This window comes from Rhinichthys klamathensis, unplaced genomic scaffold (assembly GCF_029890125.1).
Source record: "Rhinichthys klamathensis goyatoka isolate OS25496 unplaced genomic scaffold, OSU_Roscu_1.1 h1tg000387l_1, whole genome shotgun sequence".
Lineage (NCBI taxonomy): Eukaryota > Metazoa > Chordata > Actinopteri > Cypriniformes > Leuciscidae > Rhinichthys > Rhinichthys klamathensis.
In genome coordinates, this window is record NW_026606891.1 from 651,828 (window position 1) to 670,799 (window position 18,972).

At 36.5% G+C, this 18,972-nt stretch overlaps 2 protein-coding genes across 2 annotated transcripts in view; both read left to right on the forward strand.

Annotated features, from left to right (window-relative positions):
* Positions 1-459, forward strand: part of sptbn5 (spectrin, beta, non-erythrocytic 5) — a 33,704-nt gene extending 33,245 nt beyond the window's left edge. Inside the window, exon 71 of the mRNA XM_056234109.1 lies at positions 74-459. Coding sequence (XP_056090084.1) covers positions 74-222 — 149 coding nt within the window. The 3' untranslated portion in view covers positions 223-459. The remainder of the gene's footprint in view (positions 1-73) is intronic.
* Positions 460-5,043: 4,584 nt separating this feature from the next.
* On the forward strand, positions 5,044-17,191 carry foxg1a (forkhead box G1a). Its single transcript, XM_056234069.1, has 3 exons — positions 5,044-5,061; positions 5,180-6,535; positions 16,657-17,191. Exon 2 carries the CDS (start codon positions 5,263-5,265, stop codon positions 6,511-6,513), a length of 1,251 nt encoding a protein of 416 aa, XP_056090044.1. The 5' UTR covers positions 5,044-5,061; positions 5,180-5,262; the 3' UTR covers positions 6,514-6,535; positions 16,657-17,191.
* The last annotated feature ends 1,781 nt before the right edge of the window (positions 17,192-18,972 follow it).

Genomic DNA, 18,972 nt, shown 5'->3' on the forward strand with positions numbered 1-18,972 from the left:
TTATAATCTCTCTCATGAGATACATTTGCTGCGTGAGTCTGAAACAGAATAAACTGTTTTTGTTTCTCTTCAGTGAGTGTGACCCAAAATGTAAGAAGTCTACAGAGGAACCAGCCTCCCCTGTTCGCTCCTCCTCCTCCACCACAAAATGAGCCAGAGGATGGAGCCAAGGATCTTAAGTCCAAAAGCAGGAGTAGCTTCATGAAATTTTTCAAAAAATGATTTTTTACATAATAGCAGATTTCACCTTCTCCTCTAACTTGATGTGGCAGTAGTTGACAGTTGACTTCTTTTAAAGGCTATTTATATTTTAATCTTAATATTTTACATTATTGTTATTATTATACTCTGATTTGGTTTTCTTTAAGACTAATACTGCTGATCTAACGTCTTTTTTGTGATTACATACTTGAAATGACACCTCATAAATATTTTTTTAATATGTGCAAAGATATAGGCCTACAGTCAGGGGCGTAGAATTTAGTAGGGACGCTAGGGACGTGTCCCTACCAATATCCAGTGACACTGATGTATCCCTAGCAATAATTTAGATCAAAACTTAAAATATATTTATATATTGATGTCCCCGTCCCCACCAATTTCGAAATCAAACCTATGCCACTGCCTACAGTAAATGAGTGATCACAGATGTTAACAAATGTTAAAAATCCATCAGATCAGGTTTTAGTATATGAATAAAAATCATGTGCTTAGCTCTGATTGTATGATTTTTAAGGATTCTTGTGCTGATGAAGATGCATGCTGTGGGGTGGGTTCAGCAAAAGTGGGACATCGGTAAAATGGGACAGAAATGTTGAATATTTTTTTGAAATATATTGAATATAACTCGTGTCTTTGTTCTACTGTGTTCAAATGTCTTAAATTATTGCATTTAAAATTATATTAAACATTATTTCAATATTTTAGCACATATTTTAGGCAAAACCCTCAAAGGTTGATAATATAAAGCTTTTATCTGCTCCATTATGAATTTATCAAAAACTGTTGGTCCCGCTGCATAATTCACCCGCCACATGGTGGCGCTACAGACTATGAAAAGCAATTGTTCGCAGATTCCTTAAGAAAATCTACCCCATAAGCCATCGTGTTCGTGTTTATAAGCATTATTACAAAGCATATTTTTAGCGACAACTTAGAAAAACGTGATCCCTCATATTTAACATTTAGGCACAGTAAAAGACAAAAATAAAGCCTACATATTAATAGGGCCTACATAATACCATTATTGAACTGGATATTTAAAACCTTAAAATTTATTTGAACACAATTGAACTTTTGTTATTATTATTAGTTATGATGCCTATATTGTGCAACAATAATTCATAAATAAAATGATACGATTATTCACGGTTTCATTTTTATTGTCATTGAAAACTTTGTAAACTTAATTTTTTGGTCTACTTTGTCAACAACACTAAACATTATGAATAAATACACCTCGGATTGTTTTTATTTGTATCCTAGTATTGTTTTTTTTTTCTCGCACAGAACGGTAAAATCGCATCTCTAAAAGGGAGCAACCAATTTACTTCTAGCTGTAGCCTACGAACTTGTAGGATACAAGACTGCATAAAATGCATTTACGAGTTTTGTTTTGACGCGTTGTCAAACTTTTATTCAACTCCAAGATTTTAGTTATGGTAGCCTATGGGGTGCAATTAATATTGTATGTCATTAAAGTTACTAATTCATCAGAAGGTTCTTAGTCTTTTTACATTTTGTAGTGGAAGTAGGCTATAAAAAATGCAAGGGATACGGTATGAAAAGTAGATATGCTTTAGGCTAAGTATTTCCTTAGGCTATATTTATTTTGCTTTACAAACTGAACCAAATAGGCCTAAATCATCCTGTGTAACATTTTTGCATGTTTTTTGTATTTTGTAAATTATTTAGTAGCCTATTGGAAAACGAAATGTTAAAAAAATCTGCATGTTTCGTTATAAAGAAAAGAAATGAGTTTTACCAAGATGTCTGAGAATCTAAGCGCATAAGAGAAGAAATGCTGCAATTTGTCCACGCCGCTAGAGGGCATCCTAATAAAGACACAAGCTGCAGTTTTAACAGACAGGATTGATTTTGTGCAGGATTACCTCCCTGTTTATCAGTTCTCATTTCAACACAGGCGTATGTTTGTCGAGGTAAGTGACAACTGTGTTTATTTAAGTGACGTGTTCATAAACATTTAGGTCATTTTAGGAAGAGCCCACATCACTGCGCAAAAATAACTTTATCAGCCTTCTGTCATTAACACAACGTATAGCCTACTGCTGGTAGGTGATGGAGGTGATGTTATAGCCCAAATAAATATATTAGAGAAAATTATTTGATGTTAATTTCATTAAGCAAAGTGTCTAACACTCAGGCCTACTCAAACAACCTTTACATTGCTGCATGCATGCACATCAATGCATTCAGGTTGGTTTAATGCAGATAAATATCTAAATAAATAAATGAAAAAAAAGAAAGAAAAATAAACCACCATCTCGTTTAGTTTATAAATTGTTAGCATCTTTGCACATAGTTTTGATATCGTACGATCCAGCGTTAATAGCTTAATAAAATTACCGATTAATATTTTTTATGATAATTTATCAAACAAAGTAAATCAAATAGGCCACAATAATGCCTCACTTTTATGTAGGCTAATAAATTGGAGGATAATGTTAGACTCAGGCCTGTACCTGTGCTGTTAATGGCCCATCGCAAACCAAACTGAAATTTGCAGTGATCGTGGAAGGCTTGCGTTTGATATGGACTATAAAATAATATATCAATAGTAGACTATATTGTGCCATCAATACGGGATATATGCTCTTATTTAAAGGAAGATGTGTTAACAACTGTAATCAACTGAGAGAAGTTTGAAAATTATGCATTATCCGCCTACTAGTTCTAATCACTTTGATCTTGCCTGTTTTTTTTTCTCTCCGCGAAAAGATATTTTTGCACCTGTCAGACAATGTCGATGAGACATTAACATCTTGTTTGTTGAAGGTGGGCTACAAGCATGTGCCATTTATAAAAACATAAGATAAAAAAAAATAACATTATAGTCACAATCTTATCCGCTCAAATTGTTATTTTCCCTTCGGCTTGGAAGGGTCAATAGCTTTTTCAAAGTGCATTAAAAGCAACAAATGGTTGTGCATTGATAGAAATGGTTTGAAATATGCGATATATTATATTGCCGGCTGTGCAACTTGTGCCAGATTTTTGTGTTTTTGTTAGAAATCTAAATTAATGTATAGGCATTATAGAATAACAATGTTTGCAATGCAACACATATTATTATAGGCTATAGCCTTGGCTACTAAGCAACAAACACGTTAGGTCCTTTCCCAATAATTCTCATGTTCTCACTAATATGTCTGATTCAACTTTCCACTTTGAAGTGAAATTATATCGCACAGCATTTATCGCAGGTGTGGGTTAATGCATTTGGTCTATTTATAGAGTTTAGAAAACAAAGGGTTATTCAATAATGGAAAACAAAAACAGCACAAATAATAATAGCTAAACGTTAGATTTTCTATGTGTGTTTATGATACAACAGGCTGAATTTGTAAAGACTCATTTTAAATGTTTATATGTTTACATGCAACCTGACTGAATTAATTCTCAAAAATTTCACCTTGTGGGAATCCAGTTTGTTTGTTTGTTTGTTTGTTTGCGTGTGTCTCTGTGTACGATTTGTTTGCACATGTGAATGCGTGTGTGCCGTGCGTGTGTCTGTTGTTCAGTCAACCCCCCTGCAACGTCCCCAACACAAATACACACATATCAGCCCTTGCATTAGAGAAACTTCAACCGTAAATATAAAGCAAATAATTGATGTCAGCATCCGTCATGTTATTTTTGCGTCCTTAATGACACATATTTTATTATTATTATTATTAGGCTATTATTATTATTATCATTATTATTATTTTAAAACAATGATGCACTGTAGGTCTTTTCGGAATTTCTTAAAAAGAGTGTAGGGGTCTTGTTCTTATTTTATGTGTTGGAAGCTCCCTGTTTTGTCTCAGTAGCCTACTTAGGCCTATAGAAGATACTCTATCCTTTTGTATTGTAGGTTTGTATGTGGACATTTTTGATCATACTGATTGACCTTCTAAATCCACTGTTATTTGCTGTTATGTACGTCTGCTGAATACAATAGCGTCTGGTTTATCACGTTAAATTAAAAACACATCCAGAAATAAATTATAATCTACTGCTTTGTTACTATCCTTATTATTATTAGCCCATTATTATTATTAGGCTATTATTATTATTATTATTAATAAAAGTAAAAATAGTATTGTGCTTGATCTTGTTATTTTCAACTGCCTCAGTTGTTGTTGCCGATGATGTTGTTCATAGTTAGTAGCATGATTATTAACATACGCTAGGAATAAAGATGCTTATAGCGTCTTTCTGTGTGGATGAACGTCATAATATCGCTTATGTTTAAAATTGTTCACATAAACGTGCGACTAAATAAACATGTACGAACGTGACGCTTTAAGAGAAATATTTAAAATGTGACACGAGAACGAATAGCCTAGAATATAGCTATCGGCGTGTAAATATAGCCTATCGTCGTCTGAAAGGATACATTTAATGCAAATGTTTCAAATATAGCCTATACTGTCGCTCTTCAGCGAGTATTATCATCAAATGTTAGCTACTTGTGCAGTAACTCCATGTAGAATATTAAAAGGCACAAATTTCCGATACAGGAAGTAGTACCTGTTTTCTGTGGCTACCTTTGGGTCCCTTTTGTTTTTCCCCCTGCGGTATGAAAACAAATCGAGGACGCATGGATATGTTGAAACAGCACTCTACAATTATCACAAAAAAAAAATTGATTGAGGTTATGTGGTCTGTTTTCTTGGTAGGAGTTTGCTTGGGGAAATGAAAGCCATTGTTGACTAGGCATGAGCATTGGTGGATCTTGTGTATCCTTACGCACTGGAGCAGGCGCTAAGAACTGCTCAATGATTGGCTGCACGGTTAATACTTATGCTGCTGTGGTTGGCTGCAGTCTCTAAAAAGGTTCAAGCTATTTTTTTTACAGCTTAGTGTCTGTGGCTCCGTAATTAATTGTAGCTAGCTGTCTCATATCGACGTGTTTTTAAGGAACATGAAATAGTTCTTGTGTTTTTTTAATTAGAGGAGTTGCCAGAGCAAGAGATTTGAAGTCCAACTGCTGCTACTGCTGCTGCTTCTGGTTGTTGCTACTCTATCTTACTTGTGATGTTGGATATGGGAGAAAGGAAAGAAGTCAAAATGATTCCTAAATCATCGTTCAGTATAAACAGTCTGATTCCCGAAGCCGTCCAAAGCGACAACCACCACCACCATCACCAACACCACAGAACGGTTCATGAGGAAGAAGAGAAGACTCCTTTACCTGCCCAAGTAGTACAGGAGCAAAAGTCGGAGAACACTTGCGCTAAAAGTGACAATTCATCCCACGACTCCTCGTGCACGGACGAGAAAGAGAAGCAGGAAGAGAAACGGGACTCGAAAGAAGGCGAAGGAGGCAAAGAAGGCGACAAGAAAAACGGCAAGTACGAGAAACCACCTTTTAGCTACAACGCTTTGATTATGATGGCTATTCGGCAGAGTCCGGAGAAGCGATTAACCCTTAACGGCATTTACGAGTTCATTATGAAAAATTTCCCGTATTACCGGGAGAACAAGCAGGGATGGCAGAATTCCATCAGACACAACTTGAGTTTGAACAAATGTTTTGTCAAAGTGCCCCGGCATTACGATGACCCCGGGAAGGGGAACTACTGGATGCTTGACCCCTCCAGTGACGACGTGTTCATTGGCGGCACGACGGGCAAACTTCGGCGGAGATCGACCACTTCTAGGGCAAAGCTGGCGTTTAAAAGGGGCGCGAGGCTTACTTCAACCGGACTGACATTTATGGATAGAGCTGGCTCTTTATATTGGCCCATGTCGCCGTTCCTTTCACTCCACCATCCGAGGGCGAGCAGCGCGTTGAGTTACAACGGCACGTCGTCGCCTTACCCTAGTCACCCAATGTCCTATAGCACAATGTTGACTCAAAACAGTTTGGGGAACAATCACTCTTTCCCGGCCTCCAATGGCTTGAGTGTTGACAGACTCGTGAATGGAGACATTCCGTACGCCACACACCACCTCACTGCGGCCGCTTTGGCCGCCTCAGTGCCATGCGGGCTCTCCGTACCCTGCTCCGGGACCTACTCCTTGAATCCGTGTTCAGTTAACCTGCTCGCGGGCCAGACCAGTTATTTCTTCCCCCACGTGCCTCACCCATCCATGACCTCCCAGAGCAGCACGTCCATGAGCTCCCGAGCCGCCTCTTCCTCCTCCCCGCAAACGGCCTCCTCTCTCCCGTGTGACTCCTTAAGGCCTTCCCTACCCAGTTTTTCCTCCGGACTTTCCAGCGGACTTTCTGACTACTTCACACATCAGAATCAAGGGTCAACATCAAATCCTCTTATACACTAACTAGCATCCACAGGAGCAGACTGTAAGTGAACATTTTACACCAATTTACACTGTAATATATATAAATGAAAAAATTAAGGAGAATGAACGGACAATGCAAGCCGAATTCCAGGTATTTTGTATTATTATTATTATTCATTTATTTCTGACTGTATACAAACGTCAAGTGTCGCGGAACTGTTTATTATTCCACTGTCAGCAACGTGCAATGTGACCAGAGTAAAAAAGGATAAAGCGTAGTGGGTTTTTTTTTTTTTCTGGAAAGATGATTAGCCTACTTTAGAATGTTTATTTAAATAGTGGTTGCAATTTTGTCTAATTTTTAAATGTTAAAATATCTAATACATTACAGAACAACCTCCAGTCATCATGTTTGCAGTATTATCACGTGTCATGAGCGTACTGGTGGGATGAGATTTCTCAAAAATTAACACAAAGTTTTATTTTCATTTTTAAATAAATATGTTCTATAAGTGCACAATGCCCGCTCAAATCCGTGGCTCCTTGTTGTTTTGTTATTTTAATAATACAGACTGAATAATACATCTATAGTGCATTTTATACATATATTAACAATACAGTTTCTTTGTAGACCAAAGAATGGTTATCAAACAACAACATATAGGTTTTTTTTCCAGTATTCATAACTTTACAGACAGTTCTGAAGGGGACAGACGTAATGAATGCTTTTAGCTTGTGTTTGCATATTTACTGTATGTGGTCACCACCATGCAGGTCACATTCTTTTTGTAATTAGTGAAATGTCAATACCTGTTGTAATTATAGGTTATAACTTTGCGAACGTGTAACCCGTGTTGAGTAAATGCCTCATAAAATATTGAGTGATTGTTTATGTCGTCTTTAAATTCCATGGTTGTGATTTTGTGGTCTTATGCCCGTGTTTGTCGCTTAAACTGTTAACCGAACAAAATAAAAAAAGTAGGTTAAGTACATTTATTACGAACATTTTGTCTTTTTTGATGAACTAGTATTTTTAGTAGCTGTCTGAGAATATACTAAACAATGTGTTTAGTAAAACATTTAAGCGATAATTTGCGGGTATCTGAAGGCCTGGGCCTGCAATGTGTTAGCCTACTTACAAACATATAGGCTAGCCTACTCTTTTTTTTTTTTTTTAGGAAATGGGGACAAAAAAAAAACAAGACACACAAAAATGATTTGGGCTCCTTAATGCTTAAGTGATAAGCTTAAAGAAAAAGAAGAAGAAGAAAAAACAGCAAACAAAGGCAGTCGATATATTATTAGTAGCCTATATTCCTATCGCAGGCCTTACAACCCGACCTTAATAATGTGCCGGACAATCAACCTATTCCACTTCCTTGGGCTATTTTACGCTATTTTTTTCCTGAAATATTTGTTCTGAAATATTTTGCTGTAGCTTATTACACGTTTATTACAAGCGTTTCATGGTTGTAGAGGCCACATGAGCCATGCATAACGCCTGACATTCACCATCGGCTATTGTTTTCCGCCAACAATACAGTCATTAGTTGCAATAGAACAGAGAAACAACTTAGCTTTCAACACTTTAAGTCCAATGATTTGTTCATGTTTTTTAAAAGAGACATTGTGCTAAATGTGCACAACGGTAATGCAATAACCTCTGTGCCTTATACAATAGACCGGTGGAACTCAATATCTCCTCGAAAGATGTTATCGCTCAAATGTTAAACGGGGTGACCACTCAAAAACAAAAGCAAAAAAGCAGAGGTCAAATTTAGGAGCAGAATATTTTTTTCTAGAAGAAATGCAAAAGCATCAAATTCATATAACGCTAATTTACCTTGGTGTAGGCTACTTGCTGGGATGCAAAATTATTTCATTTTTAATGGAGCTATTGTATCTTCCGCTCTCTGTCTCTATTTATACGAGCATGTGGATACATTTATATATATGCTAAATAATTATGAGGATTTAAATACAGTAGCCTACTTACAATAAACATTTTATTTGGATTTCCATTTTAATGTCATTTTACCCAAATTGATATTTTTATTCTTATTGTAGTAGCTATTTTCTCTACATATAGCCTGGTGGATGTTATACTTTAGTAGCATCATGAACAATTATTATTATTATGATTATTTAAGTGGGAATCAGTGAGCAAAATTATGATCTTTGGGCAGTGATTGTTTGTTCTGAGCTTGTTTAATTGGTTTGCATCTTCTTCCGGCCAACAGCGTGAGTTTGCAACCCATAAAGATTTGCGATCAATTTATCTGAAGCAGAAACGAGGCCTAAAATCGCACCAATAATTGGAATCTACAGGGGAATTATTTTCGGTTCGACGCTGTGTGGACCCATTTTTAAGACGAATCGCTTGTATTAAATTGTACAGACATTTACGGAGATTTCATGAAGCAATGCACTTTAAATAATAGTTATTTTTTTCCTTTGTGCCTTTTGACAAGATCTTGTAAGCAGGGTTTAGTCTCAGGCTACACAAAAGGCGTGGTTTCCCCGAGGCGCATGCAGGGAGTCTGTGGGGGGAACTGGGGACAGCACGCACATCTTCATCATAATCATAATCGTATATATTAGAATTCTGCTAGAATTAAGGCATTGAACGAAATCGTAAAAACAAGAACACCTACAAAAAGGGGGAAAAAAAAACCTAATGCATGTGGTTTCGCTTATTATAAAATGAAATAATAATGAGACTGATTGAATAAAGCATTTTGCCATGTTCATGAAATTACACTGAAATAATTATTTGAGCTATATGACCAAAAGCTAATTGAAAAAGTGCTGTATACGATCATCTATTCCAACAAACTGTCAAATATGTTATCAATAGCATATCTTACGTGCGACACATTGTGCTTAAATATTCCGTTCTGCTGTTTGCACATTTAAAAAATCTTTCCTTGGCTCCTATAAGTCTAAATTTGCTGCTTGGTATTAGTTGTCTATAAAATGTCACTACAGCTCTATGAAGACGCCAAGATAGAATAGGCGATGCGATAAAAAAAAACGGTGTTATAATGGTCATTCCCTCTGGCCAATCGACGGATAATGGTGTGGTAAAACGAAGCTGATCCAACTCTGAACCATTAAAATACTTGTAAAATGCAAAGGACGCTTCCTCTCTTAAAGTAATATGAGCCTTACGAGCCAGACAGAGTGAGGGCGCTAGAATGACGCAGAACTGTAGTGACATGAACTTCATATCTTTGCACATGGCCTCTCATAAACTTAGTTTTGCCTGTGGCAAGACGAACTGTAATATCATTTACAAGCTGTGAGAAAGAAAAAAAAAAAACACAAGCGATAATGCAGAAATTAGCTCCAACTAAACCACTAAACAGCCTTCTAATATTTTAACAATTTTATGCAAAGCACAAAGAAGATGTGGAATGTTTAATTATTATTATTATTATTGCAGTTGTAAATTCATAAAAAATCAGTAACATCAAAACCACTTATAACGCTGTTATTTTTAACATAATATTAAGTAGGCCTATAATAAAATTATCATTAAAAAAAAAAAGGCTATCATGTCCTACACACACACACACACACACACACACACACACACACACACACACACACACACACACACACACACACAAATAAAGACTTTCTTAAGCAATATACTTATATTTGCTATATTGAAATAAAATATTCGACAGGTAGTGAAAAATCGTTGTAATGAGTGTGAGCTCCAGACTTAGTAAAGGGAGATGTCGGGTTAAACAAACACTTGTAGGCTATCGTGATGAAATTGGATTGCTTAAAAGCAAAATGTAATTCTTCTAACTCGTCTCTCCGGAAATGTGCGTAATAAAATTATAGTTATTCCAGATAGCCTACTTTTAATGATAATTTTATGATAAGCATCATAAAGCCGCTTTTTATAACAAGCATAAACACACAGAGACAATGGCACAAATTAATAAATAGGCTATATATTTATGCTTCTTTTGACAAAATTCTCTATTATTATTATCTAATATAGCTAATTAAAACATCACCTTTAAGCTAATTGTCTACTTTTTACCTGTGAATTAAAATATCAGATTAGAAATATCCTAGTCTTGTTCGACTACTGTGAGAAGGGTTAAAATCTGAAGAGCAATATCTCTCTTATTTAAATCATTGTATGATGTTTGGTCTAAATATCGTCTTGTTTTACTACGGTTTTTAACCACAATGAAGTGGCAAAGTTGTCCACTGAGAGACCTTTTGTGTTCCAGGTCCTATGGAAGTTAACCCCAATGGAATAAGCTATATAAAAAAAGATGCGTCATAATAGCCTAAGTAATTTTTTATTTTTTTTTAAGTCAAATTGTGAAATGTTTCATTTTAATTGATTTCTTTCTTTTTCTCTCTTTTTTAAAAGTTTTATTTCTGAAGTTGTCGCTCTCTCTCTCTCTCTCTCTCTCTCTCTCTCTCTCTCTCTCTCTCTCTCTCTCTCTCTCTCTCCCTCCTTTTAAATTGCGCGTGCTAGTGACCATGAATAAATTTATCAATTCATGACTTTAAATTAATAATTTTGCCAATATTCTCGATGGCTACCTCAGATTATCCTAAATAATGGGAATTCACAATGGGAAAATAGCACTGTAAAACGGGGAAAATAAAGATTTCAACTGTATGCGCCGTAATATACCGTAGGCTAAGAGCGATATAGATGACTAAAGTTCTTGTCTGTTATAAGACACATTATTTATTTATTTGTTTATTTATTTATTTAATCATTTTCTCACAGATTTGCTGGTAACCTAGGCTACTGTTAAAAAAGCCCAAGGTCATATCCTATAGCTAGACTGTTTCATATATCATGCACTTTTATAAGTAGGCTAGGCTACCTTCTTCTGAACTAATATCTTATTGAATATCTTAATGAACTTGACTGCAGTTTGGATCTACATTTTCAATCAAATTCTAAATGATTTTACAATAAATTGTGACAGTTTGAGCATTAATATCGTTTGTTTAATCTAACAGACCCTAAAGCCATTTTTGGAGAGTTGTGTGACACATAAAAGACATGCGCTAAACCAATATGTTTAGTCTGGTGTATTTAGTCACAAGAAGGAAACACCACCTGGGATGCATGATGTAATATCATTCATTCAGGCTAATGAACAACAAATATACACACACAAATATATATATATATATATATATATATATATATATATATATATATATATATATATATATATATATATATATATATATATATATATATAGTTGTTTTAAATAAATTATTATTATTATTATTGTAAATATTAGGCCAATGTTCTTTTGCCAATGTGGTTTTGTCACTTGTATTATTTAGGTAAACAGCTTAGCTGTTTTATTTAGGCTTAAACGTTACCAACAGGTGCCAAAATTCTTCTTGTTACCTGACATCAGTCCTTCACTTGCAAAGCACTATCTATCAAAAGCAGCTTCGAGACAATGCGTGGAATCACAGCCTTCGTGCTATCAAATTGCAAACTCCCAGTGCGGGTTGGGTGTCCGAAACGGAACCAACAGGCTTACAAAAAGGACTACTGATTGTAATGAATTCTTGCTCGCGCCTGTGAAACGACTGATAGATTAATGCAACAAGCTCTTATTTGTGATGTCACATCAGTGTGAGTTGCTTGTTAAACTAGTTATTATTTTCAAGGTCTGAGCTGTCTTTTTTCTGTAGACTACAGCGTTAATATAAATATTGTATGCTGTGCATTTTAATGCCTCCACAACCGTCATGTCTACTAGATATATAGGCAGCTACCTAAATTATATATATATAGGCCTATATAATATATAGTCCAAAATTATTTGCTGGCAAAATATTATGTTTTAGCCAATATTTGATTATAATTTAGAGATTTCACAAGCAAACCGGATTGTCATAGCACAACAGCACACTTGTCTATACTGAATCAGAGTGCCAATTTCTTTTCTTTTTTAAAATTCCAAAATCTAATGGAATTGTCGAGAAACATACTGTAATAACAACGAATATAATATAGTGCAAATAAAAACAATGTCAATAAATTGTTAGGATGCATAGTTAGAGAAAAAAAAACAAGAAAAAAAAAACAATAAGAATAAGGAAATAAGAATAAGAATAGAATGTTTCACTGGCATATCAAGCACCAGGAGGTTCCATCTTTAAAATAAACCAAACTTGGGGCTGACAAAAGCAATCCACTGTTAATGAATAAGAAAGAAAGAAAGAAAGAAAGACGTTCGCTGACAGTTTGGCCAATCAAGCACAGATGTCATATCGTTTCTTTCGACTTCCGCCCGCGGCCTGATGGACAGCACGCTATGAAAGACCAAATCTGAAAGCAAAATGTATATCAGTAGCCTACGTATCACAATTATTATTATTATTATTATTTGAAAACATAATTAAGACAAACAAACACCGAAGATGTTAGGTTATTCGTTGGAAGCGGAGGAGGCCCAGAGAAGGATGGGCCTGCATGGCCTTTAAAACGGTCCCATCATAAACACGCGTAGGCCTATAGGTTGAGAAGCCACAAAGCCATGTTGTGCCTCACTGTTTACAGATAAGGTTGATTTTTTCACTCAATCTATCCCTATACATTCTTTAATTATTTTGACGAACTAAAGAAGAGAATGAAGATATTTCCTTCTGGGGTGAGGCAGGTTGTCTGTCAGTGAGGTATAGGCGACAGTCTGTCTACAAGCCGTAAGCTGATCTGCAGAGTGCTAGAGGAAAACGGGCAAGATTCCTGGCCTGCAAGCCGAGATATTGATCTACCTCAGCCACCTAAACAAAGCCTCACCTGTTTCCCTTGTCCATACTTTATTTTATGCAGTCTAATGCTTGTTTTGTTTGACATTTCTTTTATTTCCATGGATCCGAACTTTGATACACTTTTGGGAGTACTACATAAACACTGTGTTGTACCTGAACATCCAGATCTCACCAGCAGCATTAGAGACCACCCTTCTCTCCCGGTGCAGAAAATTACTCCCCGTTGTCTTTACAGTTAGGCCAGAAAAGAAAAGTTTTCATTCAGCGGCGCAGTGTCCAATAACATCCAAACGTGAGATAAAACTAATTACTCCATTATGCCTCTAGAGTTAATGTTTCATAAATTGGATCCACTAAAAGCTCCTTTATTATTTATCTGGCTTCGCTTTGGGCTGCTTGTTAAACATATCAAGATTACTTTCTGATCTTGTACAACTATTGGTCTGTAATGGTGTCGCACAGATTCATTCATACAGCCCTGCGCCCACCTCTTTTATCAGTAGGCTATGCCTTGAACACGGTGCTGCTGCTGACAGACAGCCAACTTAACCAGAGAGGAAAACGTTGCCTCGGCTAATTTCATCCCTTTGTTAATTTCGGATGCAAATGCAAGCGGATTTGTTAGAGCCATAATATTTTACAGCATTTGCGCGAGCGAGAACACATTATGCGCACATGGACTTAGGCGGTAGTCGGAACAAACAGGTGCCAAACCCCTGTGGCATGCTTACGTGATGGTGAATAAATATTAACAGAAACGTCACACGAATTACAGAGTGATGCAGAGTGTGAGACTTTATCCTGCCTAGTTGTGTATCATTTTAAAATCATAATTTAAAGAGTTTACAATCCGAAATGACGAAAAGCGATTGTCGTGGCGATCAAACAGCGCAGATGGTCCCCATATAAAATAAATACTCTGTGTTGATAATCTTTTTATTATTTATTTGACGCTAAAACATGCAAACAGCAAACTTGTGTAGCCCACGTTTTTCTTCACAGTAATATGAGCTCCTGATTGAATGCTATGCAAAATGTGGTGGCTCAACGCTGATCATCCTTACACCTGTGAAATATATGAATGGACAATACTCTAAATGGTGGCTGTGGCATCATTCCAAAGATAGCAGATAGATGTGGGTCATCTGTGCCCATGGAGTATCTTATCAGTGCATCGCTTTCTGAGGAGGGGGGACTCTTTATACTGATAAAAACGGTGCCTTACAGCCAGACTCTGGCTGCTCAACAAACAAGGCAAACTTTTCTATTGCCAGCCTGACGGAGATTGTATACAGGAAGATGTGTTAAGATGTCTGATTGTTTGAGAATGTTACAGAGACAGGCCCAAAGGATTTGGGCACAAGGACTTGAGATGAGGTTGCAAACCAATGGTGCTCTAATTTGTGAGGCATTGTTGACTAAGATCAAAGGAGTATTCCACAGGACGGATTGGGAGGAAAGATGCGGAGATCTGAGGGAGCATGCGTGTCTATATGGGTAGCTAGCTGAGCACACAGTGCTATCAACTACAAACTGGGGGTCTGTGGGGTTGATTCCCAAGTGGGGCACCAAAGAGAATGAATGGGTAACAGAAGGGTCCTAGTGTATAGTACTGCCGTTGTGCACCTGAGCAAAGCACTTAACCCCAAGTTGAGTGCTGCATCATGTTACTCTGGTCCCCTTAACCCCTCCTCCATCCAGGGCACCTCCGCAAAAGAGAAACTGTTCTCCGAGAGTTTTCCCAGGTTAAATAAAGGTATAAGGGGGAAATGGGAGTATTGATATTGTGAGAAAATCTGGCTGTTTGCTTTGAGGTGCAAGAGATATTCTTTTGAAGAAGCAATAATGCCGGTATTGAATGCTGTGAGGTTCTTAAACACTGAGTAAATAAGGATTTGTGCTTTTTATTTGATTTTTTTTTACAAAATATATATACTTTATTTTAAGTTTAACTTTACATATAAAAATGTGTACAAGTAAACCACATTGTGATATATAAAGTTATATGAAGTGTTTATCATGTCCAAATAATACTTGAGTTTGGGACCCAGAGTCTGGGAGGAAATAAGGGTGTTTAAGGTGCCTCCTATTGACCTAAACTCTGTCCCTCTGATGCTTTGTGCACAAGCCCGTGACCCGCTGAATAGTTTTCACTATTCATCCTCGTCAGAGTGACCGCACTTCAAGGAGGACCGGAGGAAGGGAGGGAGGGAGGCAGAGAAAAAGAAGGAAGAGAGATTAAGTCACGTATTATTTGGACGTGACTATTATGAAGATGGTGAAGGTGGCATATGGTCATCTACATTGAACACAAATGTAGAATTTAGTATTAGTATTGTGAATTAGAGCAACATTTCAATATAACCAGACATTAACTTAAAAAAATATATATACACAGTAACTTGTGAAAAATGGCACAAGCTAATGTATAAATATGAAATATTGGCTATAGAGATATAATGTACATAAAATGTACATTGTGGTCAGAAATAGTGAAGGATGCTTTAACATAGCATCATGTTCAATATTGGTATCCTTGGCAGGAGATCCTCTGAAGTCACCATCAATTGATGGAGAATAACAATGCTTTATTTGGCAATAAAACTAGTCAGTATTATAGCTAAATGTTCGCTGAGAATTTACAATGTTATTTTATTATACAAGGCAGACTTCTGAAAACAATTAGTAGGCCTATCTGTAAAGGTGGTGAGATGGCCATCACATGTTATCTGTTGCTTTCTGACTGAAAACTAATTTTCCATCAAAATAATAAAAAGGAAAGAAAGTGAATGCCCTTTTATTTATTTTAGTTAAAAAAATAAATTTACACAGGGACAGAATAATGGCAAAATTGAACGAAAGTTCTGTTGCTCTTATTTTGCCATTATAACTATATAATTTCTTTAATTCATCTACCCATCACTCATACATGAATGCATTTTATTTTTGCTCTTTACATCAACCAAACATGTGTTGCATTAATAAACTTGTAATAGAATATGTCCTATAAAATGTCTGATTCAAAATATTTTGTGTATTTTAATAAATTCCTCGTTTCATTTAAATTCTGTTTTAAATTGTCTGTACATTTTGATCTTTATTTCAAATTTACAGGTTATAAAAATGTTTTGCTGTGCTCACCCTGTTTCTATATTTATTGTCAGTATGCTCTCAGTATCATTTTAGCAGCATATGTTTTTCTTTTCTTTTTTTTAAATATAAGGTAAATTTAGCTATATTACTCTTATGACGAATGATCTGGCATCTGTTAGTGTTACTGTGTCACCATTTCTCTTAGTGCCAAAGAGGCAGGGGGGAGGGGGGGACAGAGGGATGTGCATGAATTGAAAAGAGAAATAACAGTCTTAAATTTGTCATTGTCTTCCTCCTAGATGTCTGGCAGTGTGTGCTGCAGTAGCCTGAATCCACCCTGTGATGCGTTACTCACCCATGCTGAGAATGTTTACAGTTGTAATCAAGGTCCATGTAACTTGTTTGTGAAATGTTTTGCCTTTATGTTTTAGAGGTGCTATACAATTTGCAAATAGTAGGGCATGAAGTCACAGTTTGATTAAATTGCTGTCAGTACAAAAAGGAAAGAAAAAGAAAACAGAAGCATTGTACAAAACCAAGACTATTATTCTGCATCCCCTTTATAGGAGGAGTTGAAATTTTCTGTCTTTAGACAATCTTTATTAAATTAATTTAAATAGAAAAGAAAACCATGGCATTGTGCAACGATTTGCTTTGCTTTAGAAGATCTGTATATTTTCTATTTTACAAGCAATGTTTTGTGATATTTTGTTTGTTGTCAAGACAGTGTTCCCCTGTTGCTAATGTTTTTGCTGTAAAGAAGGAAACATGCTGATCTACTGTGACCCAGTAAATTGTTACTTTGGGAAATAAAAACATATCTTGTCATTGATTCCTTTGGGGAGAGAAGCCTTTGCATGAACACTTCTTTCTGTATTACCTGAAATGTTTCCCAACCTTTGGCAAGTTTGCTGACAGAAATGAGACTGGTGCATAAATAATTTCATATTTGTGTGTGACAGCTTAAGGAAACCTTGAACAAAGGTCTCCTTAGACACTCTCTCTCACACACACACACACACACACACACACACACACACACACACACACACACACACACACACACACACACACACACACACACACACGTGGACGCAATGGACCAGTGTCACAGCAGCAATTTTAATGAAAGCCTTCATGCATTTATTTAAAAAAAATAAAATAAACATGTATCAGGCCATGGCACATTTCCCTCATGTGATGTGAGAGGTTTGAGCTTGCACACTTTCAACACCCAAAGGCTTCACTCACTGTAGACATTACAGGCCTCCAGAGATATCATCTTGAGGGTGTCTTTTATTGTCTACAGTTTTGAAAGTAAACAACACATGTCTCATTCAAAGAGAACTAATACATCATGGAGGAGATAATGAGGGCTTTTCGTTGCTTCCTAGGTGAGAAAACATCATAATGGAAAAGTGTGGAAAAAAAACATGCCTCAAAATGTACACACACACATATATTCCAATTTTATATTAGGTGTTTTACACTACTATATGGACCAGTACTTATGTCAAAAAATTGTATGTATTACAAAATACTTTTGCTGCTATTGAGGTGGGGTATGCGTAAGATTAATGATTAATGACAGGTTTGGGGGTATGGGTATGTTTAAGGTATAGGGGAAGGGTCAACAGTGTAATTATAGATATAATAATCGAAAAACACAAGTATATAAATATATAGCAGCACATATAAGTGCATAGCTATCCAATGATTCATTTCAATTTTTTAAAATAAAAGTATGAATCTATCTATATATCTATCTATCACAAAACAAGGGGTGCGAAAGCAAAAAAAGAAAGAAAAAAAGAGATCTCACTTCAGGTCATGCATGAATAATTAAAACAAAATAAATCAACAATTTTACAAACGCTCTGGGGGTGATTCTCTGAATGAGGACATAATCATTGAGGTATCGGAAGAGGGCAGCTATGCATAGGCCTATGTGTTGTCTCTATAAACACTTCGTCACAGAGACTCAACACGGATCAGAGCTCGAGCCCCAGTTTCAACACAACGGCCTGTGCGCAGTCCTCTTTCCTCGTGCAACAAATAAAAATACCTCTCTCCTCGTCCTCATGCTGCGATCGTTTCTGATCATTTGAGAAAATAAAGAGATGCAGACTTTCATTCGGCCCTCTAGGTGGGTGGAACACGGAACCCAAGCTGCCCTCGCCACCAATTTTACAGAGCAATTATCTACTTGGATTCATGGGAGTTTACTAAACAAACGGCAGCCCCGCTGCGCCCCTCTCAGGCAACGGCACGGATCAATTTTGCATCACAAAGCGCCATCGATGATCACCCTGCCTACACTCGCACCACCTATATGCATCGATTATTTTTGTGTCTTAAAACAGGTGTCCGTTTTATAATTGTGCTACCTCCATGCATCGTATTAGCCTTAATTATTCACCCGGACAGTTATGTGTGCTGATCCATGGCCATGCTGCTGTTGTTTATAGCAATTATGATTCATATTCTTTTGCCTTGCTTTTAAATAAACAACACTAACAGTCTGTCATCCTCAGACCAGTCAATTGCACTTGTGCGGCTATTAGAGCAGATATAGCTCCAGAGTCCCAAAAATCAATGCCACCGTGATTAGACCG

Excerpts from the sequence above, each read along its gene's own strand:
- foxg1a (XM_056234069.1), top strand. The coding sequence starts at position 5,263 with ATGTTGGATATGGGAGAAAGGAAAGAAGTCAAAATGATTCCTAAATCA.